The sequence below is a fragment of the Thunnus thynnus genome, chromosome 16 (genome assembly GCF_963924715.1).
Source record: "Thunnus thynnus chromosome 16, fThuThy2.1, whole genome shotgun sequence".
NCBI classification, from domain to species: domain Eukaryota; kingdom Metazoa; phylum Chordata; class Actinopteri; order Scombriformes; family Scombridae; genus Thunnus; species Thunnus thynnus.
In genome coordinates this window covers 8,716,390-8,741,300 of record NC_089532.1, presented here as the reverse complement: position 1 = coordinate 8,741,300, position 24,911 = coordinate 8,716,390, and the positions used below count along the sequence as shown (strand labels likewise).

Sequence of the window (24,911 nt, the reverse complement as noted above, 5' to 3'; positions counted from 1 at the left end):
ATAAATCTAAAAATGCCAGCAAGAGTTATTTAGAAAAACATTTGTTTTGATGTAAAAAATGGAAAAATACATAGTTGCATATATGCTATCAACACTTGAAAAGGCATGGATTAAAAAAAGGTAATAACAATAATTGAACAGTCGAGTGCTTTATAAGTCAGTCTGTATGTCCACAAGTAGAAACGATGAAATGGACATGTGCTAATGTTTCTGTCTTCTCCAGGAGATGCTCAGTGAGTTATTTACCCCCGTGGAGACACCGGAGGCTCCTAACAGAGGTTTCTTCAAAGGCCTTTTTGGTGGAGGAGCTCAGTCTCTGGATCGGGAAGACCTCTGTGAGTAGTGGACAATACGTAATTTTACATCATAGTGTTTTTAGCCTCATAGTTGTGTGTTATGAGTTCTAGTTCATCATGTATATTTCTGCTTAGTTTTAATGTCACTGGTTTCTTATCAAAGCCACCAGTCGGGGAATTTGGGGATGTTATTGTTACCTTTCAGTCACAGATTTTAAATTTCTTTAACCACCAAGGTATCATTTGACAAATGTCAGAATTTATTAACACAGTACATTGATTTCTCTTTTTGTCTTTGGTAGTTGGTGAAACAGCCGCTGGTAAAGCCTCCCGAAGCCTGGCCCAGCATATCCCTGGCCCAGGCAACATGGAAGGCATGAAGGGTGCGGCATCTGGGGTTGTGGGAGATCTGGCCCGCGCTCGGGTAGCTTTGGATGAGAGAGGGCAGAAACTGGGCGAGCTGGAGGAGAGAACGGCTGCCATGATGGCCAGCGCAGAGTCCTTCTCCAAACATGCTCATGATGTATGCACTTGGCATCTGTTTAAGCAAGCTGTTTTCACATTAACTCCCTTGTTTCTGACTCTCCTTTTTTTTCCCCCCTCCTTTTTGCCCTCAGATGATGCTTAAGTACAAAGACAAGAAGTGGTACCAGCTCTGATGGCAGCGTGTGGAGCATCGGACTCTGTAATCACACACACCAGTATCTCTGAGGAGCTGCAGGTCCCTCTTCTTCTCTATTTCTCTCCACGGGGGGCTCTGCTCTACAGACTCATGCTTTTATTCTCAGCACAATATCACACACTCTGCATTACCTCAGTCACCGGAGGACTGCCGCAGAGTAGACACTGGCCAACCCGACGTAATGAGAATGGAAAGAAATGGAAGAAGAGAAGCTCTTAGGAATCTCTCTTTCCATTTCATCTGAGAGCGATGATGTTTATTTAACATCAGTCCGCAGAACAGGAGAGAGGGGACCTTACATATCCATCGGTCATGCACTCATATATATCTCATATATGTATATATGTGTATGTGTGTGTGTATATATTTATATATATACACACACAAACACCCTGCTGTTTTGTTCTGAAAGAGGAAAGACAATTCTGCAAAACATGTACTTGTGGTGGCCTGATTGCAATTGTTATTTTCCTTTCTCTGCCCTTTATGGTGTCTGCCAAACACAGTGGACTTAAATGAGGAGAAAAGTCTGAAGACCCCCCCCCCGTCCTTCAAATCTAATCAAGTCAATGATGATGTATGTTTCTATAGGAATGATTGAATCAATGAAGGACTGGTGTTTGTTTGTTTTTCTGGTCTAAATTATTTTGAAAGTTTGACCGCTATCCTTTTTGTCAGTCTGTTTTTGTCATTTCGTGTCCAGAAAGGGCCTTTCAAGCACTTAGAACAGTAGAAATGTGGACCGAGAGATGAAGAATCTATTGCCTCTCATCGAATAAGGGCTGGTAGTACACTAGTTCATCACCATTTCTTTTACAGCATTTTCCCAACTGAGTCGTTTTAGTTGAGACAAACAAATGATTTTTTTTTTTTCCTGAAAGTCACTTTGGTTTTTATTTTTAATTAGATTATTTATTGGAACAGAATAATAGATAGGAAGTAAAAGAATTTTGTATGTTGGGCATTAATTTTTTATTTTTTCCTTTTCAATTAAATGCACAAAAAGTGCTGAAAATGTTTACCCCTATTGAAGAGTTTACATTGATCTATCAGAAAGATAAAAAGTTGATACACTGGAAACCCCCTGAAGTTCTTATACACTTCTAGCTTTCATGGGGCTGTAGCTAAGTCGTGGAAGACGATGTGTTAAAGGGCAAGACAAAGATTGTCCTTAGAATATAATTAGATTGCATAAATGTATATTTTGGTTACAATTCTCAGTTTTTTTGTGATAAAGATTATATCTATACACGTTTTATTCAAATTTGTTTTTGGCATTCTGTCATAGCTGAAGTTGATTTTTCGTCTTGTTTCTCAGTGTGTAGGGGGGAAAAAAAAGCATGTGTCTCTCACAGCACAATGGAAATGGTAATGCTGTCTTCGTATTCGTAGCTGCCAGTAGAAATGACCAAGCACCACAGAGTGTTCCACACGGTGCTGCTGGTTATCTCTCTCTCAACCATTCACTTAAAAACTGTTTCTCTTCTGCCTTTGCCTCATGACGCATATATGCTAACCTCTACCTATGTGTATATCTGTGTGTTTGTGAACATACATATATTCAGGGATATGTGTATGGGCGCCAATATTTATAATACTACATAGATACAGTGTATTACAATAGGTCTTTTGAGGTTTTTGTTTTTGCTTGACAGTGTTTTTCAATGTGATAAACTAGAATTCTATTGTAATTAGATTTCTTTTTCATGAGGTGCAAGGATATGCTGCTATTTGTGTCAATGTAGGAGCATTATCTGTTGGTCTTTTTATTTGGAAAAGAGAGACAAGACTTTGTCAGTCCAGATTGCTGCCAAATGTTGTAAATAACGGGGACAGCTGGACACAAATCTGACAGTGCAGGTTCAGGCAACGTGACATACTGTACGCTTGCGGCCATGTTCTTTTCCGACACCAAAGAGCTTAATTTCACAAAGTTGTCTTGATTTTTTTTCCCAAATGGTAAGAGTCGGTCTGGATACATTTTAACAGCACTCTGAAATCCAGAAGTCTACTGTGTGTAGGGGGGGGGAAAGTAGATTGGCTTTAGCTTCTTCTTCTGGGCATGCCACCCTCATTACTTTCCCAAACTGCTGTACATGCGTTCAGAAGACAGACAAAGTGAATTTGAAGAGTTTAATTCCAAAATAAAAAATAAAAAAAGTGACATTGACTCATGGAAAAATGCTTGCAGGCATGAAGTAAAAGCTAGAGACACTTATTTGGAGTTTTGAGAGCTTTTCTTAGATTTTAGAGGATTAAATCATATATACTTCAGAGATATTGAGTTATCAATTACACCAAAAATGTTTTATCCAAGATGGATATACAGCATTTTGGAATAAAACCCTTCACTTTTAGCTGGCTGATTTTAATCTACTCTACTGTATACTACTGAGATAAACCCAATTGAAAGAGCAGTTATGTGGGTTTTGCACTATTTTTTGTACTTAAAATAATTTTGTTAATATGATTTTTAATTTCTTTTTGTCCCATTTTCTTGTTTTTGAAAGGACCAAAACATGACAGAACCTATGCTTATCTATGTCATTTGCCAATTATGCTGATTGCTTCACTCTCAGATTTGTTTTCAATGTCAGGTTAATGATACTATGATATATTTATATATTTGAAAACAAATATATATATACTTTTAATTTCAATAATATATTAAAAAAAATTAATACCTTTAATGTAATTTTGGGATAGAATAACTCACATTAATGTCCAAACAATGGTTGTGCATAATTAACATTATCCAAACATGACAATAAAACATTTTCTGGTTATATATTGAACATGCTCATCTCAGATTCAAGCTTTGCTACTGCAGGAGGGTCGTCTCCTCTTGGTGGGCCGCTGAGTCTTTCTACAAAGTGTGGCCTCGACTTTAAAGTGCTTCAGTTTGCAACATATATGTCCTAAATGGTCTCTTATTGCACATTGAAGGATGCATGATATTAAGTGTTTACAAACTTGAAACAACCATGTATTATCCCTCTTAGAGATTGTCTGTTTTGGCATTTGTATTTACCACCATGTTGAACAAAACTGAAGTGCTCATCACACATCAGAAACGTGTCCCATTTTCATTTGATCATGCCAATTGTATAAGTGTTAGAGATTATATTTATTTTATTGGTACATCTGTTTATGTTACTGTTTGCTTCATGAAAACTCTTGCTTTCGCTGCACTGTAGAAATGCATTGAAATCGAAAGCTAGGCTTACAAGCGCAGTGCAGGAGAGCTGAAGGGTTTCTCAGTCACCATACTTCCATCCATCTGTCTTCTGGGATGAATATCTGTGGAGTTGCAGTATTTTCTCATAGTAGGCAATTTTTGTACAGTTTTATTAAAATAAATTTCACATGGATGTCTGACTTAATCTGCTGCCACAAACAATTTAGACTGTAGATACAGTATATATAGATATTATTGTGCAATGGAAAATAAATGTAAAACCAATCATAATCTGTTTTGTCTTGTGTTTTCTGTGTCATCTCTTCCTGTTTGCTCACTGACATGATTTTAACATGAGTACTTCACTATTTTCTTATCTGGAAATTATTTTGGGACACATCTGTCCTCAAGTCAGAGGTCAATGTCAGCTGAAGACCAAAAACCCTCCTGCATGGTCCAACACTTCCTTGAAATCATCATAAGAGGCAACATACATATATATAACATATTGGCTGAAGAGATCATATGCTGTTCATTAGTTCTTTTGTTATGATGTATATTGGTGAGCGCTTTCATGGTTTCATGACTTTTACTTGTTTTAATTAGAGATGCACCTTTACCAGTCACGTAAAAATTTATATTAATATCAGTTTCAGTGTAATTTTTTATTTCCAACATTTGGCCACTTCTGTAATTTGCCCTTTATGTTTGTATTCACCTAATAGTCACGTATAGTACAGGGCCAAGCATTGTTCACAGCGGAAATTCCTCGGTTTATAAAATCCAGATGTATGTCAGGTTAAGTTTTGGGAACCTTGTTATGAAATAATGCATAATATCAGTAATATTTCTGTTTGAATGATGTGGCAATAACAACAATGGCATCTTGGTTTTTGAGTATTCCACACAATATAAGTATGAATTTAAAACAATGAAGGGAATATTTAAAGGACGAGTTCACAATTTTTCAAGTGTGTCTAAAAACAACAGTCAGGTGTCCATATGAACAATGAAAGAGGTTTTCCTCGCTGTAATCATTCCTCCTGTACATACTGGCTATTAAAAGATCCCCTTCAAATGTGTTTTCAATGTAAGTGATGGGGGGCAAAATCCACAATGTGTCCACACAGTTATTTTGTGCAAAAATGCATTGAAATATCTATGCAAAGCTTATATGAGTGAGGCTTCAGCAGTCTGAATTAGTTATATCAAGTGGATATCTGCCACATTTAAAGTCTTTTTAGCATCAAATTCCTTATTTGTGTTTCCCTGTTGAGCTGCAGTGGAAGTATAACAACAAAAAGAGGGACTTTGGTACTAAAAAGACTGTAACGTTGAAAGATATCTACTTGATTTGACTCATTTGGGCAGCTGAAGTTTTATAATAGCCTCAGATAAACTTTTATATACATTTTTGCACAGAAGGAAGCTTGTGGATATTGTCCCCCATCACTTACACTGTAAGTGCATTATGAAGAGATCTTCTAATGGTCAGTATGAACAGGAGGGATGATTACAGCAAGAAAAACCCATTTCACTGTTCACTTGGGCACCTGACTATTGTTTTAAGACAGACTTTAAAAATTGTGAACCCGTCCTATAAGTAGAAAAATAGGTTTATTTACCTATTTTCAGGAGTCCTACATTTCCCAGAAGTCCCTGCAGGTGGCGCCATTACTCGCAGAACTTCCGTAGTCCAGCGGGGTAAAGAAAAAACACTATAGCGGTGACTGAAGCCTGAGCATCATCCTCACACTGACGGAGACGGCGGATGAAGCGGAGGGACAGCAAAGTTGAATCCGGAGGCAGCCAGGCATAAAGTAAGCCACAACTAGTGCACTTCGGAAAAGATGTAGAAATTTTGTATGCTTTTCTTTTCAACAAGCATGTTACAGTAGTTATCTATTACCCCGGCTTCAACGTCAAACCTTTTAATTTTTGCTCCGTTAAATGTTTGATGGACCTGAGCGTCTTTGCTCAGTAACCGTCGCGATGAATGAGACAAAGAGGATGGATGCAGTCTGAGAAGACGCCAACTGTTAACGTTACGGTGTTTTTCCCCTCTCCCCCTATTTTTGGCAGAGGATAACTTCACAGAAATGTAGATAACTCGACTCTTCTCACCGGCTAACTTTACAATTCCGTCGACGACAGAAAGTAGCTAACTACTTATATGTCCAGAAGTGCTTGCGTCACGCGCTTCACGCTTTTAACGGTTGAAGAAGTGAAATTCATCTGTTGGACTGTTTTGGCTTAGAAACAAACCAGCTTCTTCATGAGGGGAATTTTTATCTTTCACTTATAATCTCCAAGAGATCAACAGGAGAGTCTGAACCTGTCTTGCTTGCACTGTTTTTGCTCAAAAGCACTTCAGCAGGGCAGATGCTTTAACCAGGATTGGCCAGATTAAAGAGCATCTGAGAGCTAAATATGTTTATACAGTAATATTGACCCCTTTGCTGTTTACACAGTGTTTTCTATTGCTCTGCCCATATCTAATAGATGTGCCTGCTTTGGAGAATTGAACTTGGGACTGTGTGTAAGGTGGGAGTTAAGTGGACCACAGCTCCCAACAGCAGCAGCAGCAGTGTGACTGGAGGTGAGGATGATGGTGTGCACTTAAGGTAGGCCTCCCTACTGTATATCTTAAGATGAGTCAAGGGCCGAACCTCGTCCTGGACTGGTTGTCGAAGCTCCATCTGTCTCAGTATGTGGAGTCGTTCATTGACAATGGGTATGACGATCTGGAGGTTTGTAAACAGATTGGGGGACCAGACCTTGATGCCATAGGTGTCCGAATTCAGTATCACAGACACAGGCTGCTCTCAGCAGTGCAGCAGCTGAAAGAGGAAGAGAAAAGGAAATCACCTGGCTACTATTTCACCCTAGAGCCTCTGGATGCTCCTACTTGCCACCACACTTTACACTCAAACAGAGAGGAGGACTTGAGGACATTAAGGTCACACACAGGAATACACCAGGCCTCCTGTCCTGGAAACCATGACCCGATATTCACAGATTGTAATGATTTTGTGACTTATCCCAAACTGAAGCTCAAGGTACTGATAAGAGATAAACTTGCAAAAGATGGAATCAACCTTGGACAAGCTCCGTACACCCACAAGGTAGGCACATTTTATTTCCTTACAACAAGGTGATACTGAATGCCGGCTCTTCAAGTGCTGCCTCTTGTAATTTAGCACGCTTACTTTGTAGTGTATGTGATGAAGAGTGTGTCGAATTTCTTTGATGGTGCTGACTGCCAGTGATTCTTCCTTATTGCTCCAAGGATGCTTTGGTATTTCTGGCCACTGGCCAAGATTGACTCTTACTGAAAACTGTAGTTTTAATAAAAGTAATTTGTATGTTCAGTAGCTTGATTTAGTAATATTTTATCATTGGTATATTTGTCTCATGTTCTTTTAAATCTCACAGTATAATTGAGCTGGTAATGCTGTTGTAGCTTGGGTCCAGATTTAGTGTGGTGATGTTACTGCAGAAACAATTAATAAATAAATGAATCAATTAGTTGAACAGAAAATTAATTGTGAACAATACTTCTTAGATCAAATGTCAGGATTTATTGTCTCTCTTGTAATCACTGTAAATCAATTTTGTTTTTTTTTGTTAGTTTGGCTTTTTCAAACTTTTGATTGTTTTTATGCCTTAGTGATGTTTCACCTTCTTCTAATTTACTCACAACATGTTCAGGTTTAATAGATCACACACCAGATAGCAACATCAGGACTGCCGAGTGATCTCTTGGGTTGTATGTTTACATGGTGAACACAATAGTGAGTGCAAGGAGAGAGTTGTTCCATTTAAGATAAATGTGTGTCTGCATTGTTTTCTGGTCTGTTGAGGATTGTACTTGGACTCTGAGAGACTGACACCAAAATCAGAAGTTTAGCAATGAAATTTTAGATCTCATAGATGAATCAGTCCCTGCTAGTATATATTTTGGTATAATTTCATGCCATCTACGTGTAGACGGTGGTGCAGGAATAAGAAGAAATACACTGTAATGTAAAACAAAATACCGTAGATTTCATTGTTGATTAATCTGCCACTTGTCACTGCCACTTTTCAATTATTTCATTAATTATTTGGCCTATAAAATGTCAGATATTAGTTAAAAAATGTCCATCACAATATCCTAAAGGTAATATCTTCAAATTTGCTGTCGCATAAGACAAACAAAGGCAGCACATCTTTACAATTGAGAAACTGGAAGTAGGGGTGATGTTTTAAATTTTTGAAGAAAAACAATTAATCAAGATAGTTGCTGATTAATTTTCTGTCAGGCGACTTATTGATTATTCCACTAATGGTTTTAGCTTTACTGTACAGTGCATCCAGATATGCAATCAGGTATTTAAGTGTTAAAGGTCAGGATAAAGGTTATCTCAGGATTTCTGGGATTCAGAAAAGTAATGATGATAGATAGCTTAGCTGGTGCTTGTGATTGCATGATGAGTGGAATCTGTATACTATATGATTTAAGCATAACCAGTGAGCAGGGGTTAAAAATCCTCTGACCTCTGAAGGCAGATGTCAGTAGGACAATGGATCAGCCATGATGACAGATGTTTACTCCACAGATAATACATTTACTGACAACATGGCATTTTATTTCTGGTGATCTGCTATGTTCCTGACAACTGTACAGTCTGCTGGCTGCAGAGTCTGCTGCAATTAATTAATTGTAGAGGATGGCTATTCTACTTTGGCATCAACCAAATCCATTCAGTCCATAATACACTGAGTGAATAGTCCGAGGCCTGCCAGATGACAAACTGAGTAGCACATTTGGCTTATTTCCAACGGTCTGTCACTATCAGTGGAAGGTGTGATTGATGGATTCTGTTTTTTATTATATCACAGAAAACCGATGTTTTCCATTAGACAGTGAACGGTGGACTGGTTTTATGAATCTGTTTCATATGTATTGTAACAGACTGTTGTAATGAATCCCTGCTAAATACGACCGTTGGACACCAACCCAGAAAATCTTTGTATTTTCAGACCTTAGGCACAGTTTGTGTTCTCAGCAGTGGCACTCAGCCAAGAGACAAATTGTTCTTTTAATGCACATTCACACTCATCTTGGTTTCGTCTTTCCTCAGCAGATACAAGTTTTAAATGCTGCTCATCAACAATGAATGAATGTGGTCTGAGGGACAGGCGAGCCAGGAGCAGTTTTCCAGTTTGATTGAACTGATCTTTGTGTTAATAGAAATCAGAGAATATTGAGCCTGCTTTACTAGAGTGCCTTTAAACAAGGCTCCCTATTGTGCAGCCTTGTCTACCCATAAAACACACTGCAATGTTTGGCATATTTTCATTTATTCTCATAATGAAAGTCTTATTGGAAAAGTATATTTTACCCTTCTGTTGTGTCATAAGATAAAATAGTTGCACTGTACTGTACTTTATTGTATGGTTCTGGTCTGCTTCACTGCTACATACTGTTCATGAAAGATTCAGATGCTGCAAACTACTAAGTGCAGAGGCACTTTGTGAATTACTTCTGACCCCTTTGTAGGTTGCAACTAATACAGGCACAGTTAGATTCACCCAGAAAAGTTTCTTTAATTCTCCAGACTTAAAAGCACCATCAGCTCTGTAGTCAGCAAAAGCCATGCTGGAGTTTTAGGTTCATTCACAGGCCAAAACCTATTAAAGGAACAGATTTTACAATAGCGGATGGGACAGTAGCTACGCTTATGCTCTTCTAGCTAGTTAATGTAGCCTTTACAAAGTTCAAATGACTGTCACTATCAAATCATTTATGTTTAACATTTGTTCTCAAGCCTCACACTGTGTGGTTAACAATGGAGTATAATGGCATTCTGCTGCATTTCAGTAGGAAATAGGCCAATCTTTTTGGTACTTTAAATATGGTCTGTTGGATCCTTAGCAGTACTTGCACTATGAAGACGTGCATGATCATTTACGGTGTGCATATTGATTACTAGTTTGATTGGGGCAGCTCATCAGTGAAGAGTTGATTTTTAAAATAACACAACAATCAGGTCAGCTCTGTGTGATAACAGCATTTTAGAGCAGTTTGGCCTTCCGGGTTCATCAGATTTAGTCCATTTAATGGTTTCAGAATGCAGGTATGTAGGCCAGTATGGCCCATTTTCTCATCAGAAATAGCATACTGCAGCTTCAGGCCAAGTCTGGCTGTGCCAGCAGTACTTTTTTTTTTTGCTTGAATTTGTGCAGAGCGGGGTGATATATCAATATCATACCAATATGAAATTAATATTTTGACTTGCTTTTACTCTAGATATTGTCTGGGATTTTGGTTATTTTACAACTACTGTTATTTTTTTCTGTCTTAATGGCCCCAATGCCATAAAGTCACATGATCATTGCACAGTGATAAAAACATAAGTGAAAAGTGATCTATTGCATTAGCACACACAAATAATTTTAAAAATCCATCTCTAGAAGTTTAATTTTCATAACACACTGAAATTAACAGAAAACATTTTTAAAAATATAAAACTACTATTGGTAACTTGAAAACTCTAAAACGGTAAAATGGTATATTAGAAAATGTTCTGGGAGTCATCTTCATACCATACCATCATTTTTTGCACTTCTGTAACAAACATTGACCTTAGTTATGTTTAATGTAGGTGAGATCAAAAAACAGTATGGCATGTCCTCAGGTCCTATTCAGTTCAGGAGTTGCAGTGGTTTGGATCTGTAATTCCACAATGCCTCTGTCTCTCAGTCTGAGTTTGGTAGTGCAATCAATTCTCAATGAGCAATGTGCTTTTCTGACTATTTTGCACGCATGACTAGTTCACACAGGCCTGCAGGACCTATTAGTGACTTTGAGAGAGAGAAAACAAGACTAGGTCAAAACCTAGTATATGGCTGGGCCGTTTATGGTCAATATGCGAAATTGTGGCCAATTTGTAACAGGGATAGTCAGTGGTAGTGTCTACAATGTGAATTCCTGGATATTAAATGTTCATCTGCAATTTTCTGTAGCTGTCCCAATAATATTTGTTGTTAAAGTGTACTGAAGTAGCATCACATGACGTGGTTAAACAACGTTTGCAAGAACACCACTTTCCATTCATATCATAGGATGTTTGATTTGAAAGAGCACTAATTTTAATTTTGATTATAATTATTCTGATTGTCTGTTAACTCTGCTTTCATCATTTTCTATCTGCAGATGTCTGTAAACATATGGTCTCATTCCTATGTTTACGTACGATTAGCATGCTATGCTAACAGTCTGTCAGCTGTGTGACTTTATGTCCGCGCCGTGACATCTTTCAGAGCACACAAACACCGCAAACACACCCGTCACCTCCCCAGCATAGTGCTGTTAATCTGGAAACACTGCAGCTACATTTTATTTCTATACAGTCTATGGGCTACACACAGCACAGCACGGTTATGTTATTGATGCTAGCCATGCTAACTATCTACCAGCTGCTGTGCAGGCTGGTAAAATGAATCCGTAGCATCTCTTTGTATCTGTAGGTTGGTCCTCCTGTCAGTGTCAGAGCCTCCATGTGAGACGTTTCGGGTGGTAAATGTGTGTTTCTAAAACTTATTTTGGGGCTGCACTTAAGTCTGAGAGTGAGCTGCACTCGGGGCTCTGCTGTAAACGCCCCCTGAGGACATAATGGAAACTGTTCATACCAATTCATTTTGAAAGAGCAGTGACCAATGGGGAAACTCCAACACTCAGCCAGCCAACCAATGGGGAAACTCCAACACTCAGCCAGTCAGTCAGTCAGTCAGTGACAGACAGACACTCAGGGTTTTAGAGCTGGTCTGTGTCCAGTCCAGCCAAAAAGTAATGCGATTAAAGCTGGTAAAGCTGTAAATGACCTAAACACCGACATCAGGATGAATGTTGCAGTGAAAGTGTATTGGGGATTTTCACAAAATAGATTAAAAGGTTTTACAGGCTTTAATAGGTTTTCAGTGAAGCTGGGAAGGGCTCGTCACAGGGTTTTCCCTGAATATTTTGAGACAAAGGTGGCAAAGGTTGGAGAATGTACCACCTAAAGGTAGGCATGTAATTGTGCCTACCTTTAGAGTGTTGTGGGCTTAAGTCAAAAAAAATCATGATGTTACAAACAAAAGTTCAATTTTATACCAGGCTGGAACAAAAGGATGAAAAAATAAAGGTTGTGAACAATGATGATGTTGATTTTGTAGGCCTGGGATGATATGCTTATGTCTTGATTCAATACTGTCATAATACTTTTGTGCCGATTTGATTCACAATCGATTCTCAATTCAAAACCGATACTGGATTGAATGAAGAGAAAAGGGGGCACTATTTTCAGTCTCTTGCTCCAGTATACTGTGTGCCAAACCATTCACTGGTGTCCTTATTCCACTGAAATACAATATAAAACATAACTGACAATTAAGATAAATGGTCCGCTGCCTTTTTATTTTAAAAAGTTAAGTGCATTAATTAATGTGAAAGTATCTTACAGTCTCCTGCCTGTATGGGAATAACAAACTGAGGGAGAGGAGGAGTGCTCCACTGTGTTGTTATTAACGTCATGTCTGCAACAATGGAGAGCAGCCTCTCTGCTGCACTGATAGCTCCGGGGAAAGACATCGCTGTCCAAGACACTGAGCTGGCGCAGGGTTTTTGAGGTGAAACAGACTGAGCAATGAGTTATTTTCTTCACCTCAGAATTTGTTTAAGTTGTTTAATGCTGCAGTGTGTGTTGGTCAGCCGGTCTCGTTTGTTATTGCTTGAGTTCACTGCTCCACTAACATTAGTCTCTTGAGTGACAGCGTAGAAAGTTCATAATATACTTCATGTGCGTCTCGCAAATGTAATTCATTGTGATTAAATCAAAAAACGCTTGCAACCGCTGCCTTTTTTGTAGATGAACTATAAGATAACTCTAGTGTATGTGCGCTGTAGACTGTCCGGGTGCTGCACTGCCCTCGCAGTAGAGTTCTGCCCTTTTCTTTCCGTCAACATCACATGTCGGTATTTTCAAAAAAGACGACAACCAGTAATACAAAGGCAGCCTGCCTTTGAGTTATATAGGCAGGGAAAACCCTGTGTCATCACGTTTCACGGTCTAGTGTTTTGCTGCTAAATGTTTGTGTCGAAACATGACACAAACCTAAGTTAATCTGGTCACATCATAGAAATGAGAGCAGAATTTTGAGTTTGAAAGTGGATTTAAATAATTAACACAGAATGCTTTCACATTTACAGTATACTGGCAAAATGGCTTCATGAACCCATTCTATGCTACAGGGTGCCTTAAGCTTGCTTGCATCTCCTAAATGTCATTGCATACAAATAATGTAATACTGTAAAATGCACACTGCATGCACATATTGACCGGTACCAGAAGGTAAATGCTTTTGATTCCCACATTAGAATTTCAGTCGGTGGGAATGGGATTGGCTTCTTTGCTGCAGCCTCACCCTTTAATGTTGACTAGGACATTAAAATATTACCTTAAAAATATGTCAAACATTTGTCAAAGTCCAACTGAAGTTAAATTGCATGCATACATACAAAACAGCATATATATTAGCTCTGTATATCACATGTCCTGTGTTTTCTTTTGAGAAAAAAAGGGGAGAAATGAATGTTTTATATTTTTGGGGTTCATGATGGCAACCCCTATCTTTGCATGAACATGTCGGAATATCATTAGTGCTCCACCTACGTAGACGGAAAACTTGTATCCATACAGCCAATCAAATCGCTTAATTTTAAACTATATTTGCATAGGCAGCCAACAGCCACACAGCAGTTTGCTACACAACACAGGACCAAAGTGTTTCAACAACCCAAATTAGCTTTCCTAAAGTCTCCTTCTCATCTAACTTAGGAATATGAAGACGTCTTGTCTGACACCGTAGCTTGTTGAACAAGCCTCAAAACAAACATTCACTAGGAAAAAGGGCACTGTTGACGTCACTTCACAGGCTTGGTAGCTAATTAGCTGGTCAGCTGCATTCAATTAAACAGTATAAACTTACAAATGTCACTTCAGTCTCTTGAGATGTGGTCCTTCATTGTACCACTTTTAACAACATGATGTCTGCCCATGGCTTGTAAACTGCAGTGCAAGTTTGTTTACTTTGTCTCTCCCTTTCCTGCTGGATTACATTTTTGTTTTTTTGTTTTTTGAAGAAAATTTTAAAAACACACTATCATTTTTCACTGCAAAACCTAATGTGGTTTCAGTTGGACTTTAACTTCAGCAAGAGCACATCAAGATGATTAGCAAGCTTTCAGGATGTACATCAAATAATTACTTTTGTCATTTGACAGAAAGGCATACAACAAATTGTTTCCCACCCGGACCCTATTGGGAAGTTTTCCCTATATAACTCTCTCAACAATGAGCTTCAACTCCCCACAAGGCCTCATTGCGGTGCCTGGCCTGAAAAACATCCTTAGAATAGGGAACAAATCTTAGTTTTTCAAAAGATTTCCCTGTGTTGCTCTGCCAGAGTATCCGAGGACAAGCAAAACCAGCAGGCCCCTTTTGACAGAAGAAAAGCCAGTGTGAATAGAGCCTGGCAAAATACAAGCTCCGCAGCAGCTGACAGCTGTCTCTGCCTTTGTCACTATAAAGATGGAGACTGAAAAGAACTGTTTTTGTTGAACAGTGTGAGTTTTAAAACACCAGCAAAGATTTTACTATGAGGACCAGTGCAACATCATATTGGTCAGAAATAACCTGTGAACAAATGAGAGAAGTGGTTTTGTAGTTTAATGTTTGTTGTCTTCAATCAAAATTTTCTGTTTACTTCAGTGATTGATGTATGTTACCTTTAAAACAACAAGGTAACTTGTGACTTGGGTGTGTTGGTAGCACAGTGGTTAGTTCTATTGCCTTATAGCGGTGGTTCTCAAACTTTTTCTGCTTGGCCCTCCTTTTGTTGATAAAAATAAAAAATGGACAAGTCCTTTGCTTGTAACCTCTTACAGAATTTAATTAATACAGAACTAAAACTTGTGTGTGACACCTTATGAAAAAATAAAATGAGGAACAAGTCACTTTTAGAGTGGAAGCATTAAAAGTGACATTTCAGCATGCGTGCTTTTTTTGTACACATTTTAATCAGAATCACCTGATGTTTCTTATTCTTAATCGCTTCTGTGTTAACAGCTTCTGGTTTCAACAGAATTTCTCAAAATTGCTTCTCTGCACAAGAATTGCAAATTTAGCAACCCCGTGAGAATACACAAAACCTGCATTTTTTTTCTGCAAGAATTACACTTAAAGGACCATTGTGTAAGATTTAGGGGAATCTTAAGGCAGAAATTGAGTATAATGTTCATAAGTATATTTTAAATACTGTATAATCCCATGAAAATAAGAATTGTTGTTTTCATCACCTGGGAGTGGGTCCTCTTCCACAGAGGCTGCCATGTTGCACTGCCACGTTTCTACAGTAGCCCAGAATGTACAAACCAAACACTGGTTTTAGAGAGGGCCTTTTGTGTCTTTTGCAAGTTTTGCAGCCACCATAGGTTCACCTACACGCTTGGAAGGAGAGGGGGAGGGGTATTTAGTTAGTTGCAATCTGCAACCTCACCTCTAAATGCCATTAAATCCTACACACTGGTCCTTTAACTGGGTATCCACATAGAAAGTGAGACATGAGCAGTGGCATTCTATCGTTTCAATTCACACCGACTCTGACCTGCTTTCAACGTCTCTGTCCATCTGTCAGCAGCTGAGAGCTGAGAGGACAAACTGCCTTCACCAGGCTGACTGACAGGAGAAATTTACTAACTAGAATCGTTTCATGTCGGCTCCTCAAGAAAGAAATCGACACTGTTTGTATTTATTGATTTTATTTCCCTGCCCCAAATGTAGTTAAACCGGCAGCTCACAGGCAGACTGGGAGTCCTGATCAATTGATATACATAGTGTTTAAAAGGTCAACACACACATACAGCAGGAGCTTTGTGTGACTTAAACAGCTGTCTGTAGAGTTTACACTTCACTAAACGTGCCAGAGGGGGGGGAAAAAAGAGACTCCAGTCAGTGTGGATAAGACATCAAAAACAATTCTAAAAACACTTTCTTTGAGGATTGGCCGTTCCGTAGGCATGCCCCTCCGTCGTTACTCTGGGCCCCCTAGTTTGGGAACTACTTCCTTACAGCAAGGAGGTCCTAGGTTTGACTTTGACAGTTGGCCGGGTCTGTTTTGGAGTTTCCCTCCAAAGGCTCTGGTGTCCTCTCACAGTCCAAAGACACATAGGTTAGGTGAATTAGAAACTCCAAATAGTTTCTAGGTGTGATGTAGTGCTGGACCGGGTTTTAATTTCCTGTACGATGTGAATTTTTCATATACCGCCAAACCGGTGCATAGCTGAAATAATAATTGCTGTAACTCTTCAACAGGCAGCAAAACATATAATAGCCATGAAAAGCACTACGGTCTATTAACTGCGTAACCTTCTTACTAACAGTTATAACTTTATAACACAACAATTAATAATCCACAGCTAACTCTCTTTAACAGGGCAAAGCACTGTGGCACACAACAATTTGTGACACAAACAATTTGTAACACTAATAAATGTACATTTACAAAATTACACGGCATGCTGGCTACAGCTTGCTAGCTTGCCAGGTAGCTCCGTTATTGAGATTTCAGAGATTCAGATTGAGATTTGGGCGAACAAGCCTTCGCGTACAATTACGGTTATTGGGGCACCTCCGTCAGCATCCTACTGTTTAAGAAATAAGTTTGGCTCTGCAGTCAATCTATGGGAATCACTGCCCCCAGACTCTGGTACTATGAGCTCAGTGACTTCCACTGTGTTTAAACATACTCCATAGCTTTATGATGTATGTTTATGCTGTAGGCGTAATGGAAATCATATATTCATATTTGGTTGTGTTGTAGTGTGATCCTCTATTAGTATGTCTATTACTACTGTCTTCTTGCTTATGTACTGTAGGGTACTATGCCTACTGATGGACTTTCTTCATGTTATGTCAGAATAGATTAGGTCAAACCATTGGGCCATTACAGGAATATTGCTGGATTATTGCACTGATGGTGCCGAGAGGGGGGTGGTAGAATAGTATTGCACAGAGCACTCAAAAGCTTAACATGCCATGAACATGCTGGTCGCTTACAGTTTCGGATTCAGTAAATTCCTGCCCGTCTTGTTACTTATGCAGTAGTCTGTTACTCTCCTCCTGAGGATGCTGCATGTATGAAAAACAGGATTGTACAAGGGCAGCTGTCATTGTACCAGCATGTATTCAGCCACTGCACATTACATCACTGCTGAGTGATATCAGGGATGATATGTTTTGTGTGTTGTTCACACAGGGAATACTATGCTATGTATAATGTAAACCCCCATGTTAAGCAGGGCATAATCACTGACCTATATCTGTGAATCTAAGATTAGAATGATCCAGGGTCAGTGGACTGGGGGGTTAAAGATGAATGTAGGTAATAGCTCATTCTTCTGTCTAGATTCCTCTATCCAGTTTATTTCTAATGCCCAATTTTCTCTGCCCTCATGTTGCCTTCAAAGAGAAATAATTCAAGAGAGCATCTGGAGGAGTTTGCCCAGAGAAACAGAAGTAGCAAAGTGCATCATGAACTCTATCTCCAGCAACACACCATGTACATACTTAACAATATGTAAGCTCAAGTAGGGAGGGATATTTTTTTTTTTCCAAAATACACAAAGTTGTTTTGTTGTTTTTGTGTAAATATTTCCCTTAAGCACTGGCAGCTATTGACACACTCCTCAGTCTCCAGTCTTTATCTCTCTGTGGCTTCAGCTATTGTATAACAATGCTAAGTAGGTCTTTGAAACTATGTGGTGCTCTCTGAATTTAAATCACTGTGTGGAAGAGAAAGGCTCTTTTGCTTTATTGCAGACAACATGGCAGGCTGCTGAATTGAGAAAGGAGGTTTAATTTAAGTCTGTAGCAGAACTAGTACTGAGTGAGCAGTTAATTTGTTTTATGATATTTAAAATATTAAGTCAGGCTCATATTATTTCATATTTTATGTGGGCTTAAGGAACCCACCCAACATGACTTTTTTTATATCATATGATGCTTTCAGGAATAAGAATTCAATAATACAAAATGTCAAAAATTGCATGACAGTAAGAAATATTAAATATGATCTGAACCTTAAGTCAGTGTCAAGATTATTTCTTACCTCCCCATCCATGATGACTGGTATTTTGGATAATAATTATATCTCTGAAATGAAAAAAACTTCCTTAAAACACAGAATTTTGATCTGGTATAGATTTGTGTGTATAAATATGTTTTTGAGTGGCTCTTTGGCCCTAAACCTTTTCTCTCCGGGTGCTGCCTCCTCACCAGGCACTAGGTCCTCTTTAAGCCACACTACATTGACCTTGATCACATTCCATTACAAGGGTATAGCCATGCTCTCTGCAGGGCTATTTTTACTGCATGTGCAAGATTGACCATTTCAGCAGGGTTAGCAAGTATTTTCAGTCAGTCAAGCAGAGTAACCAAGTTGCTAGATGTAAAGGGCTTCTCCTTTAAATAGAGCCACCATTACTCTAATGCAGTTATTTCTTTTGTTATTTATTTGTAAAAGATTTTGCATTTTGCATGATCAGATTCATTGTATTGGTACATTGTAAAGGTTGTATGTAATTTATACCAGGACCAAAGGGTTTTAGTTAGACTTGATGGCTTTTTATTTCATAAAAGCAAATTCATGTACAGTAATTCACTTAAACAATTTATAATTTATAATGAAAAAAGTGTCAATTGAAATAGATAATTTATAGGATGTAGTTTTAATGTTAGTTAATATTTATATATATCACTGAAAGGCCTCGTATCACATTAACAGCCAAAATTTAGTCATTCTTTTATTGTTTAATTAATGGACTATAACATCTGCTTCTAAGATTAATTAAACCAACACTGATGCCAACAATAAAACTGTCTAGACACCCTCAGGCTAACTACAGTAATCCATTATGACTTGTATGTCTGAAACATTGAAACACATTTTTTGGTGCCAGTAATAGGGACTTTTTTTTTCATTCATCATTAGGGATGTTGTAATTTATTGGTCCTGTATTTTTTAAAATTTATTTATTTAATTTTATATAGGTCATACATGGATTGTTTGTTTACATGCTCAGTCGCTAATTCCACATGTAAACCACATATTAATCATCTGGTTCAAAGGATGGATCAAAGGGATGTGGTATTGGTTCATTTGGAGCATGGCAGGATCACATTAGTTAAGTTGATTTTGGTCTCTGAACCTGGTATTTATATTAATTATGTTCAGCCCCACTGCATGTCTGTATTTTAATACAGTGTGCAGCTGTTGAAATATTGAATTAACTCTGCCACAGCTCACTACTGCCCCAGATTTTTCTCAGCAGAGCATCAGTTTTGAATAACAGTGTTGGTTTTGCCCAGTAATTAAGATTTCCATCAAACACTGTTCATACTTGTAGAAAAAAATTTGACTAGAGTACCTTGGTGCAACGCATACTTTCCCCAAATTGTGTTCAGATCTGATCGGAGGCATATGAGGTAAGAATTTACTAACTGCCATTACAAGCAGTTTTATCTAAGTATGTAAGACACATTCACACATTTAAAAGTGACCAACTCTGTCTGAGAGTTTGAATATGATCTATAAATCAAAAAAATAAAGCAAGGGGGGTAATCCACAGTCCTAGTCCATAGTTCATTTCTTCTTCTTTGTCCTTATGCCTGTTTTATTTTTTTTTATCCCCAGCCCTCACACATAACTAGAATTTCCCCACAGCTCATTCAAAATGCAAAAGAACGAAAGGAAAGAGTAAAACTACACACAGTAGTACACATGTCAAATCTCTGCAGATTTTTGGCAGTCAGCTTTAAAATTCATTTCTTTTTTTTTTTTTGCAGGTCAGATGAGCACTTAACATCTTGTTGCACCAGAATCCTTTTTCCTGAAACATGTCTGTCAGGCAGATGTTGAGCCAAGTTCATCTCTGAGATTGTTTGGCATTAGTGTTTAAACTATTCTGCGGTCAAAGTCTAAAGAAGTAGAAAGTACCTTTTAGCTACTGTAGCGTCCTGTCAGATTATCTATGAGACACTATATGCAAAAATTTAATTTAAAAAAACAACATCGAAGTCTTTTACCAATTAAAAATTGGTGGTGGGCTACAACAGTAGAATCATATACCAACATTTTCTGTCACAACTCTCTACTTTCCATTCAATTTTAATGTTAAATTCTCTGCAGCATCTCTCTTTGAGACATTCATAAATCAAACAGGATGTTTTTGCCTTCTGACTTGTTCGGAAGAGTTAACTTTTTGATCTTAGTTTTAGTGTGTAAATACCCACTGGAAACAGAGTGAGCCTGGCAGTTACAGCCTGTAGCCTGCCACACTTACCAGCAAACTAGGGAGAGGGTTTTATTTAGTAATGATAACAAAAAGCACCATATTTTAAATTTGAATGGAGCCTCACATTTAGTTTTTCTCAACAGGCTTGTCTTGAAAATATTTTGTCATTTTTATGTGTGCTTATGTTTTATTTGCAGGCATACAGCCAGAGTGTCGTCTCACTGAAGCCCAGTGTAATTACCTATTCAACATAGTGTTGTGGGTTAAACTCACATCTGTGGTCAATCTTATTGTGTTAGCATACTTTATCTGATCCGCTTTCACAACAGTCTTCCTTAAGCGGTTTGAATGCAAGTTGACCGTGATATGGCTTTGGCTTACAGGGATTGTTCTTTACATTGTTGACTATTATTAACATTTATCTACTACAAGATATAAAGAGGAGGAGCTTGTGGATGAGCAGGAGAGACAAACTTAAACATTATGTAACATGCAGTAACTATGTGTAATACTGTTGTATAGCAGCGATGTGTATGTAACAACACGTGACAGCGTTCTTATGAGTGGGGTCAAATGTGGATTGAATTCACATTTGACCTTTTATTCAGGAGACACATTATGTTTATTATCAAGTGTTGAGTTTCTTAATTTTCATGCTACATGCTGCTGTACATTTGTGCAAATACTGTATTTCTAATACAGTCAATGGGATACTTCCGTGTTTTGGCATTAGTGGCTTACAGTAAATCTCAGGCTTTCAATCCATCTGTTTGATGTTTCAACCATTAGTGATTTGGCCTGAAGGGCGAAGGGATTAGACTAACGCCACTGTTCCAGCTTGTGCAGTGTGCCATGGCATGACATTTATCCATCTAAGTCAGGGGTTGATCTTTTCTCTGCTCTGTGCATGTGCCTTTTTTTTTTTTTTTTTTTTACAATTGGTGTTAGATAGTATACAGTGGTATAAGAAAAAAATAAAAAATAAAAAAACCAAAAACAAACAGCACTGGAAGTGAAAGCCAAAAAAAAAGCTAAAGGCTGAAAATGACCTGGCGTCTGCTGTCTGGACCTTTTTTTTTTTTGCTCCCACCGCTTTAAGGGCTTAGCAAGAGTCAATCAGTGCTTTCTCATAAATCATCTCTTAAAACATTTTTTGCAGACAAATGTTTTATATTCCCTTGTATTTTCCTGTCTTTTTTATGCAAACTTATTTTAAAATGTAAGGAAATGTAGTGTTATATTTTATTTGTTATATTTCAAATAGGCATCTGCATTCTGGCCTTTCTAGAGTAAATCCTGCTGTGAAAAGCACAGTGGGAATATGGGAATACACCTTTTATACATTCTGAGTAGCAGTCACATATAAGCTCTAGTTTGCCAGCTTGTCCAGTTATCAGCAGTTTGCTGTAGCAGCTTCCCCACAGAGTCCACTGCTGTTTCCATCCACTAGTAGTCTGCAGTAGAGGAGTTCACGGCTTGATCTCCTTCCAGCTGTGTGCTACTGGTTGGATCAGTACAAGATCTGCTCATGCAAGTGAGCTTTCATATCATAAAATCAACATCGTCCCTGACCTTTCAGGGAGGCCATGGGCATTTGTATAGGAAAAAACCTAAGGGTCACAGTCCTGTAGTGCAGTGAATGCTGTGTCTTCAGATTATGACCCACTTTCTTCTCCCTCTCTACAGCAGCTTAGACCCTCCTCCCTCATGAATTACATATGACAAGACAACTGACTCTATTGCATCGATTTAACCACAACAAACTGTAAACTTAGCTGCTTCCCTGGTGAACCATTTGCATAGAATATTGCAATTCTTGTATTCACTGCCATGTGAAATTAAGAAGATGGGATTCTTAAATTCATCCCCATTATCCTGCATTTGATTTCCTGAGAATATTTAATGTGCCTAATGTCCCAGTGTCAGCATACATAATATATTTACTCAAAGAAATCCAAGTGAAATGGAGCAGCTATAGTGCGTTTGTTTGCTTTGCCTCAGGTTCAACCATTAGCCTCCTTTTTCAGTCTCAGTGGATTATTATAATCTTATATGAACCCTTAGTAGTCTTTAATTTCTTATGTTAAACGTATAGAAAATGTGGTTGCTAAATTATTGCCACTGTCAGGTCACTGAAAACATTTTGAAGATTATTGTATTTTTTACTTACTATAAAATGAGACAGAGTTCTGTTACTATTACACATTTTCAGAGTATTTAATTCATTGAGTGTTTTTGCAACCATTATTGTATATAGTACTACATTTTATCTAAATCTTGATTTTATTGTAATGATTATATTTTCTAAAGACAGTTTTAAATGAGAGTAGACAAGTAATCACTGTATGTAAAATTTTTATCCAATCCCCTCGTTTGTACGGGCCTAGATTTGAAACCTTAGCCTGACAAAAAAACTCAGCAACCTAGCAATGTTGTTAAAGTAGGAAATGCAAGTAATATCCACCAGAATGATTGTATTAACGTGCAATGTTAGTCTTCCAGAAAGAATAGAAAATCATGGACTGCCCTAGTCACATCCTCCAGGGAACAACTGAGCCGCTGCCTTCAGTTTGCAGGATCACGCAAACATTAACTGACTCAGACAGACCACTGCTTAGTTTTAACTTCACACTGCACTTCACATATAATAATATTAATACGTGTTGTATTTGTAAGTGGAGCAGCAGTGGCTGAGAGCACCTAGTCTTGTTAAATTAAGGTGAAAAAAAATGTCAAATCTAGATTTATGCTCAGATGACTATTACAGAAAAGTGCTGTTATGTGCCACATAGGTTCAGACTACATTGCTAATGTGTTATGTTACACCTCTGCTGTCCCTTATCAAAAATGCATTACTTTTCTGTGTTGTAAATTTTTAAAAGGGGTAAACAGTAGGACCCACGGAAGTACAATAGATTGCCACGCAATTTATATTTTTTTAAAAAGTGAACTAATTACAAACAATATATCGAATTATATAATATTTCAAATTGTGATGACCTGCATATTTTCTGTTGCGCCATTGGCTGTAAATGTGAGCAGACATTCATTCAGTCATGGATGCTGCTGGCCGGTGGTGTTTGTACAGTTGCCTATTCACAGTACAAGCAGCTCACATAGTGATGGCAGCACCTTCTCTAAATGCAGTAAAATAAGTTCAAATGAATTACAGCAAACATTGGTTCAGTCATTTTCCAGTAAACCGCACAACCACTGTGTAGGAGCTAAATATTAAGAAAGACAAGTTAAATTCTTTATTAGAAAGAAGTATTCTGTTAGACTTGTGGTTGGTATATGTGCCCCATGTGGCTGACCTTGGCATTGAATTATTGATAAATTGGCACCCGTTGACGGCGTCATGGTCATTAGTACCAGCTGTGCACAGTGCATGCTGTTTCAGGACGCCAAGAGCTGAAATAGTTTTTCAACAGGTTTTAAATTACTTGTTCATTTAAAAAATAAAAGTTTAAGTGTTTTTTTTCTGTCTTTACTTTGGATCACTCTGGCATATCCTATTTGGTTACTAGGGCTGGACGATATGACCAAAATCTCGTATCCTGATGTAGGCCTTTTCATATCCCTATAACGATACGTATTCCAATATAGCACATTTTAATTCAATGAATAAATAATTTCTGGTCAGTGCGCCTCCACCCAACAAAACAAAACATGCATAACAAAACTCTTTTTAAAATGGAATTTTTAAAATTTGCCTATATAGCAAAAATGTTGCAGTAAAAAAACTTTAGAGATGTGGTATTGTTGATGTGGTGTGGTTGAGTTTGGTTGAGTTTGCTGAAAACAATTTGATAAGATTTTTTTTTTAGAATTTTAAAAATCTGCCTACATAGAAATGAAAGGGATATTGTTATGATTTTAGCATCTAATTATTAGAAATGCTACAGTAAAACAACATGGAAAATCATCACAGAGATACCTAGAGACTCGTACAAGAATATGCTGGTGTTTGCTGATAACAACTACTGCTAACAATTTGATTCAATTATTTTATGGAATTTTGTAGATTGGAATCTATAGCACTGAATGAACTATAAAGCAATGTAGATTTGAGTTTACGAGGTGCACCTGAATGCACCATGAAGTCCCTGCCTCATGCTTTAAAGCGATGTAGACGCGCAATCAATTTTTAAGTGGCGATAGCGCGACGGTGCCTCTCCGAAGTGTAGATGGCGTGACATGACCACAGTCTTCCCTGCATCATGGCAGGCCACCACAAATAAATCAATGTATGGGAAACACTGTAATAAATAGTAAAATTTGAACAGTACATTACATTGAAATACTTTAGTCAGTAGCAACTGGCCGAATACTTATTATAGCAGAATAGTTACTAGGGTTGAGGCACAGGCAGTAATG

At 38.0% G+C, this 24,911-nt stretch overlaps 2 protein-coding genes across 10 annotated transcripts in view; both read left to right on the top strand.

Moving 5' to 3' along the window:
• The window catches only part of stxbp5b (syntaxin binding protein 5b (tomosyn)), a 29,676-nt gene extending 25,229 nt beyond the window's left edge, over positions 1-4,447 (top strand). For all 6 annotated transcript variants that reach the window (XM_067615245.1, XM_067615240.1, XM_067615239.1 and 3 more), the window contains 3 exons: positions 224-335; positions 599-819; positions 914-4,447. In XM_067615245.1, the coding sequence (XP_067471346.1) occupies positions 224-335; positions 599-819; positions 914-955 (375 nt within the window). In that variant the 3' untranslated portion in view covers positions 956-4,447. The remainder of the gene's footprint in view (positions 1-223; positions 336-598; positions 820-913) is intronic.
• Positions 4,448-5,823: 1,376 nt separating this feature from the next.
• Positions 5,824-24,911, top strand: part of sash1b (SAM and SH3 domain containing 1b) — a 53,959-nt gene continuing 34,871 nt past the window's right edge. The window contains exons 1-2 of one of the 4 annotated variants that reach the window (XM_067613688.1): positions 5,824-5,976; positions 6,659-7,281. In XM_067613688.1, the coding sequence (XP_067469789.1) occupies positions 6,808-7,281 (474 nt within the window). In that variant the 5' untranslated portion in view covers positions 5,824-5,976; positions 6,659-6,807. The remainder of the gene's footprint in view (positions 5,977-6,658; positions 7,282-24,911) is intronic. The other 3 variants (XM_067613689.1, XM_067613692.1, XM_067613691.1) reach the window with 3 other exon arrangements.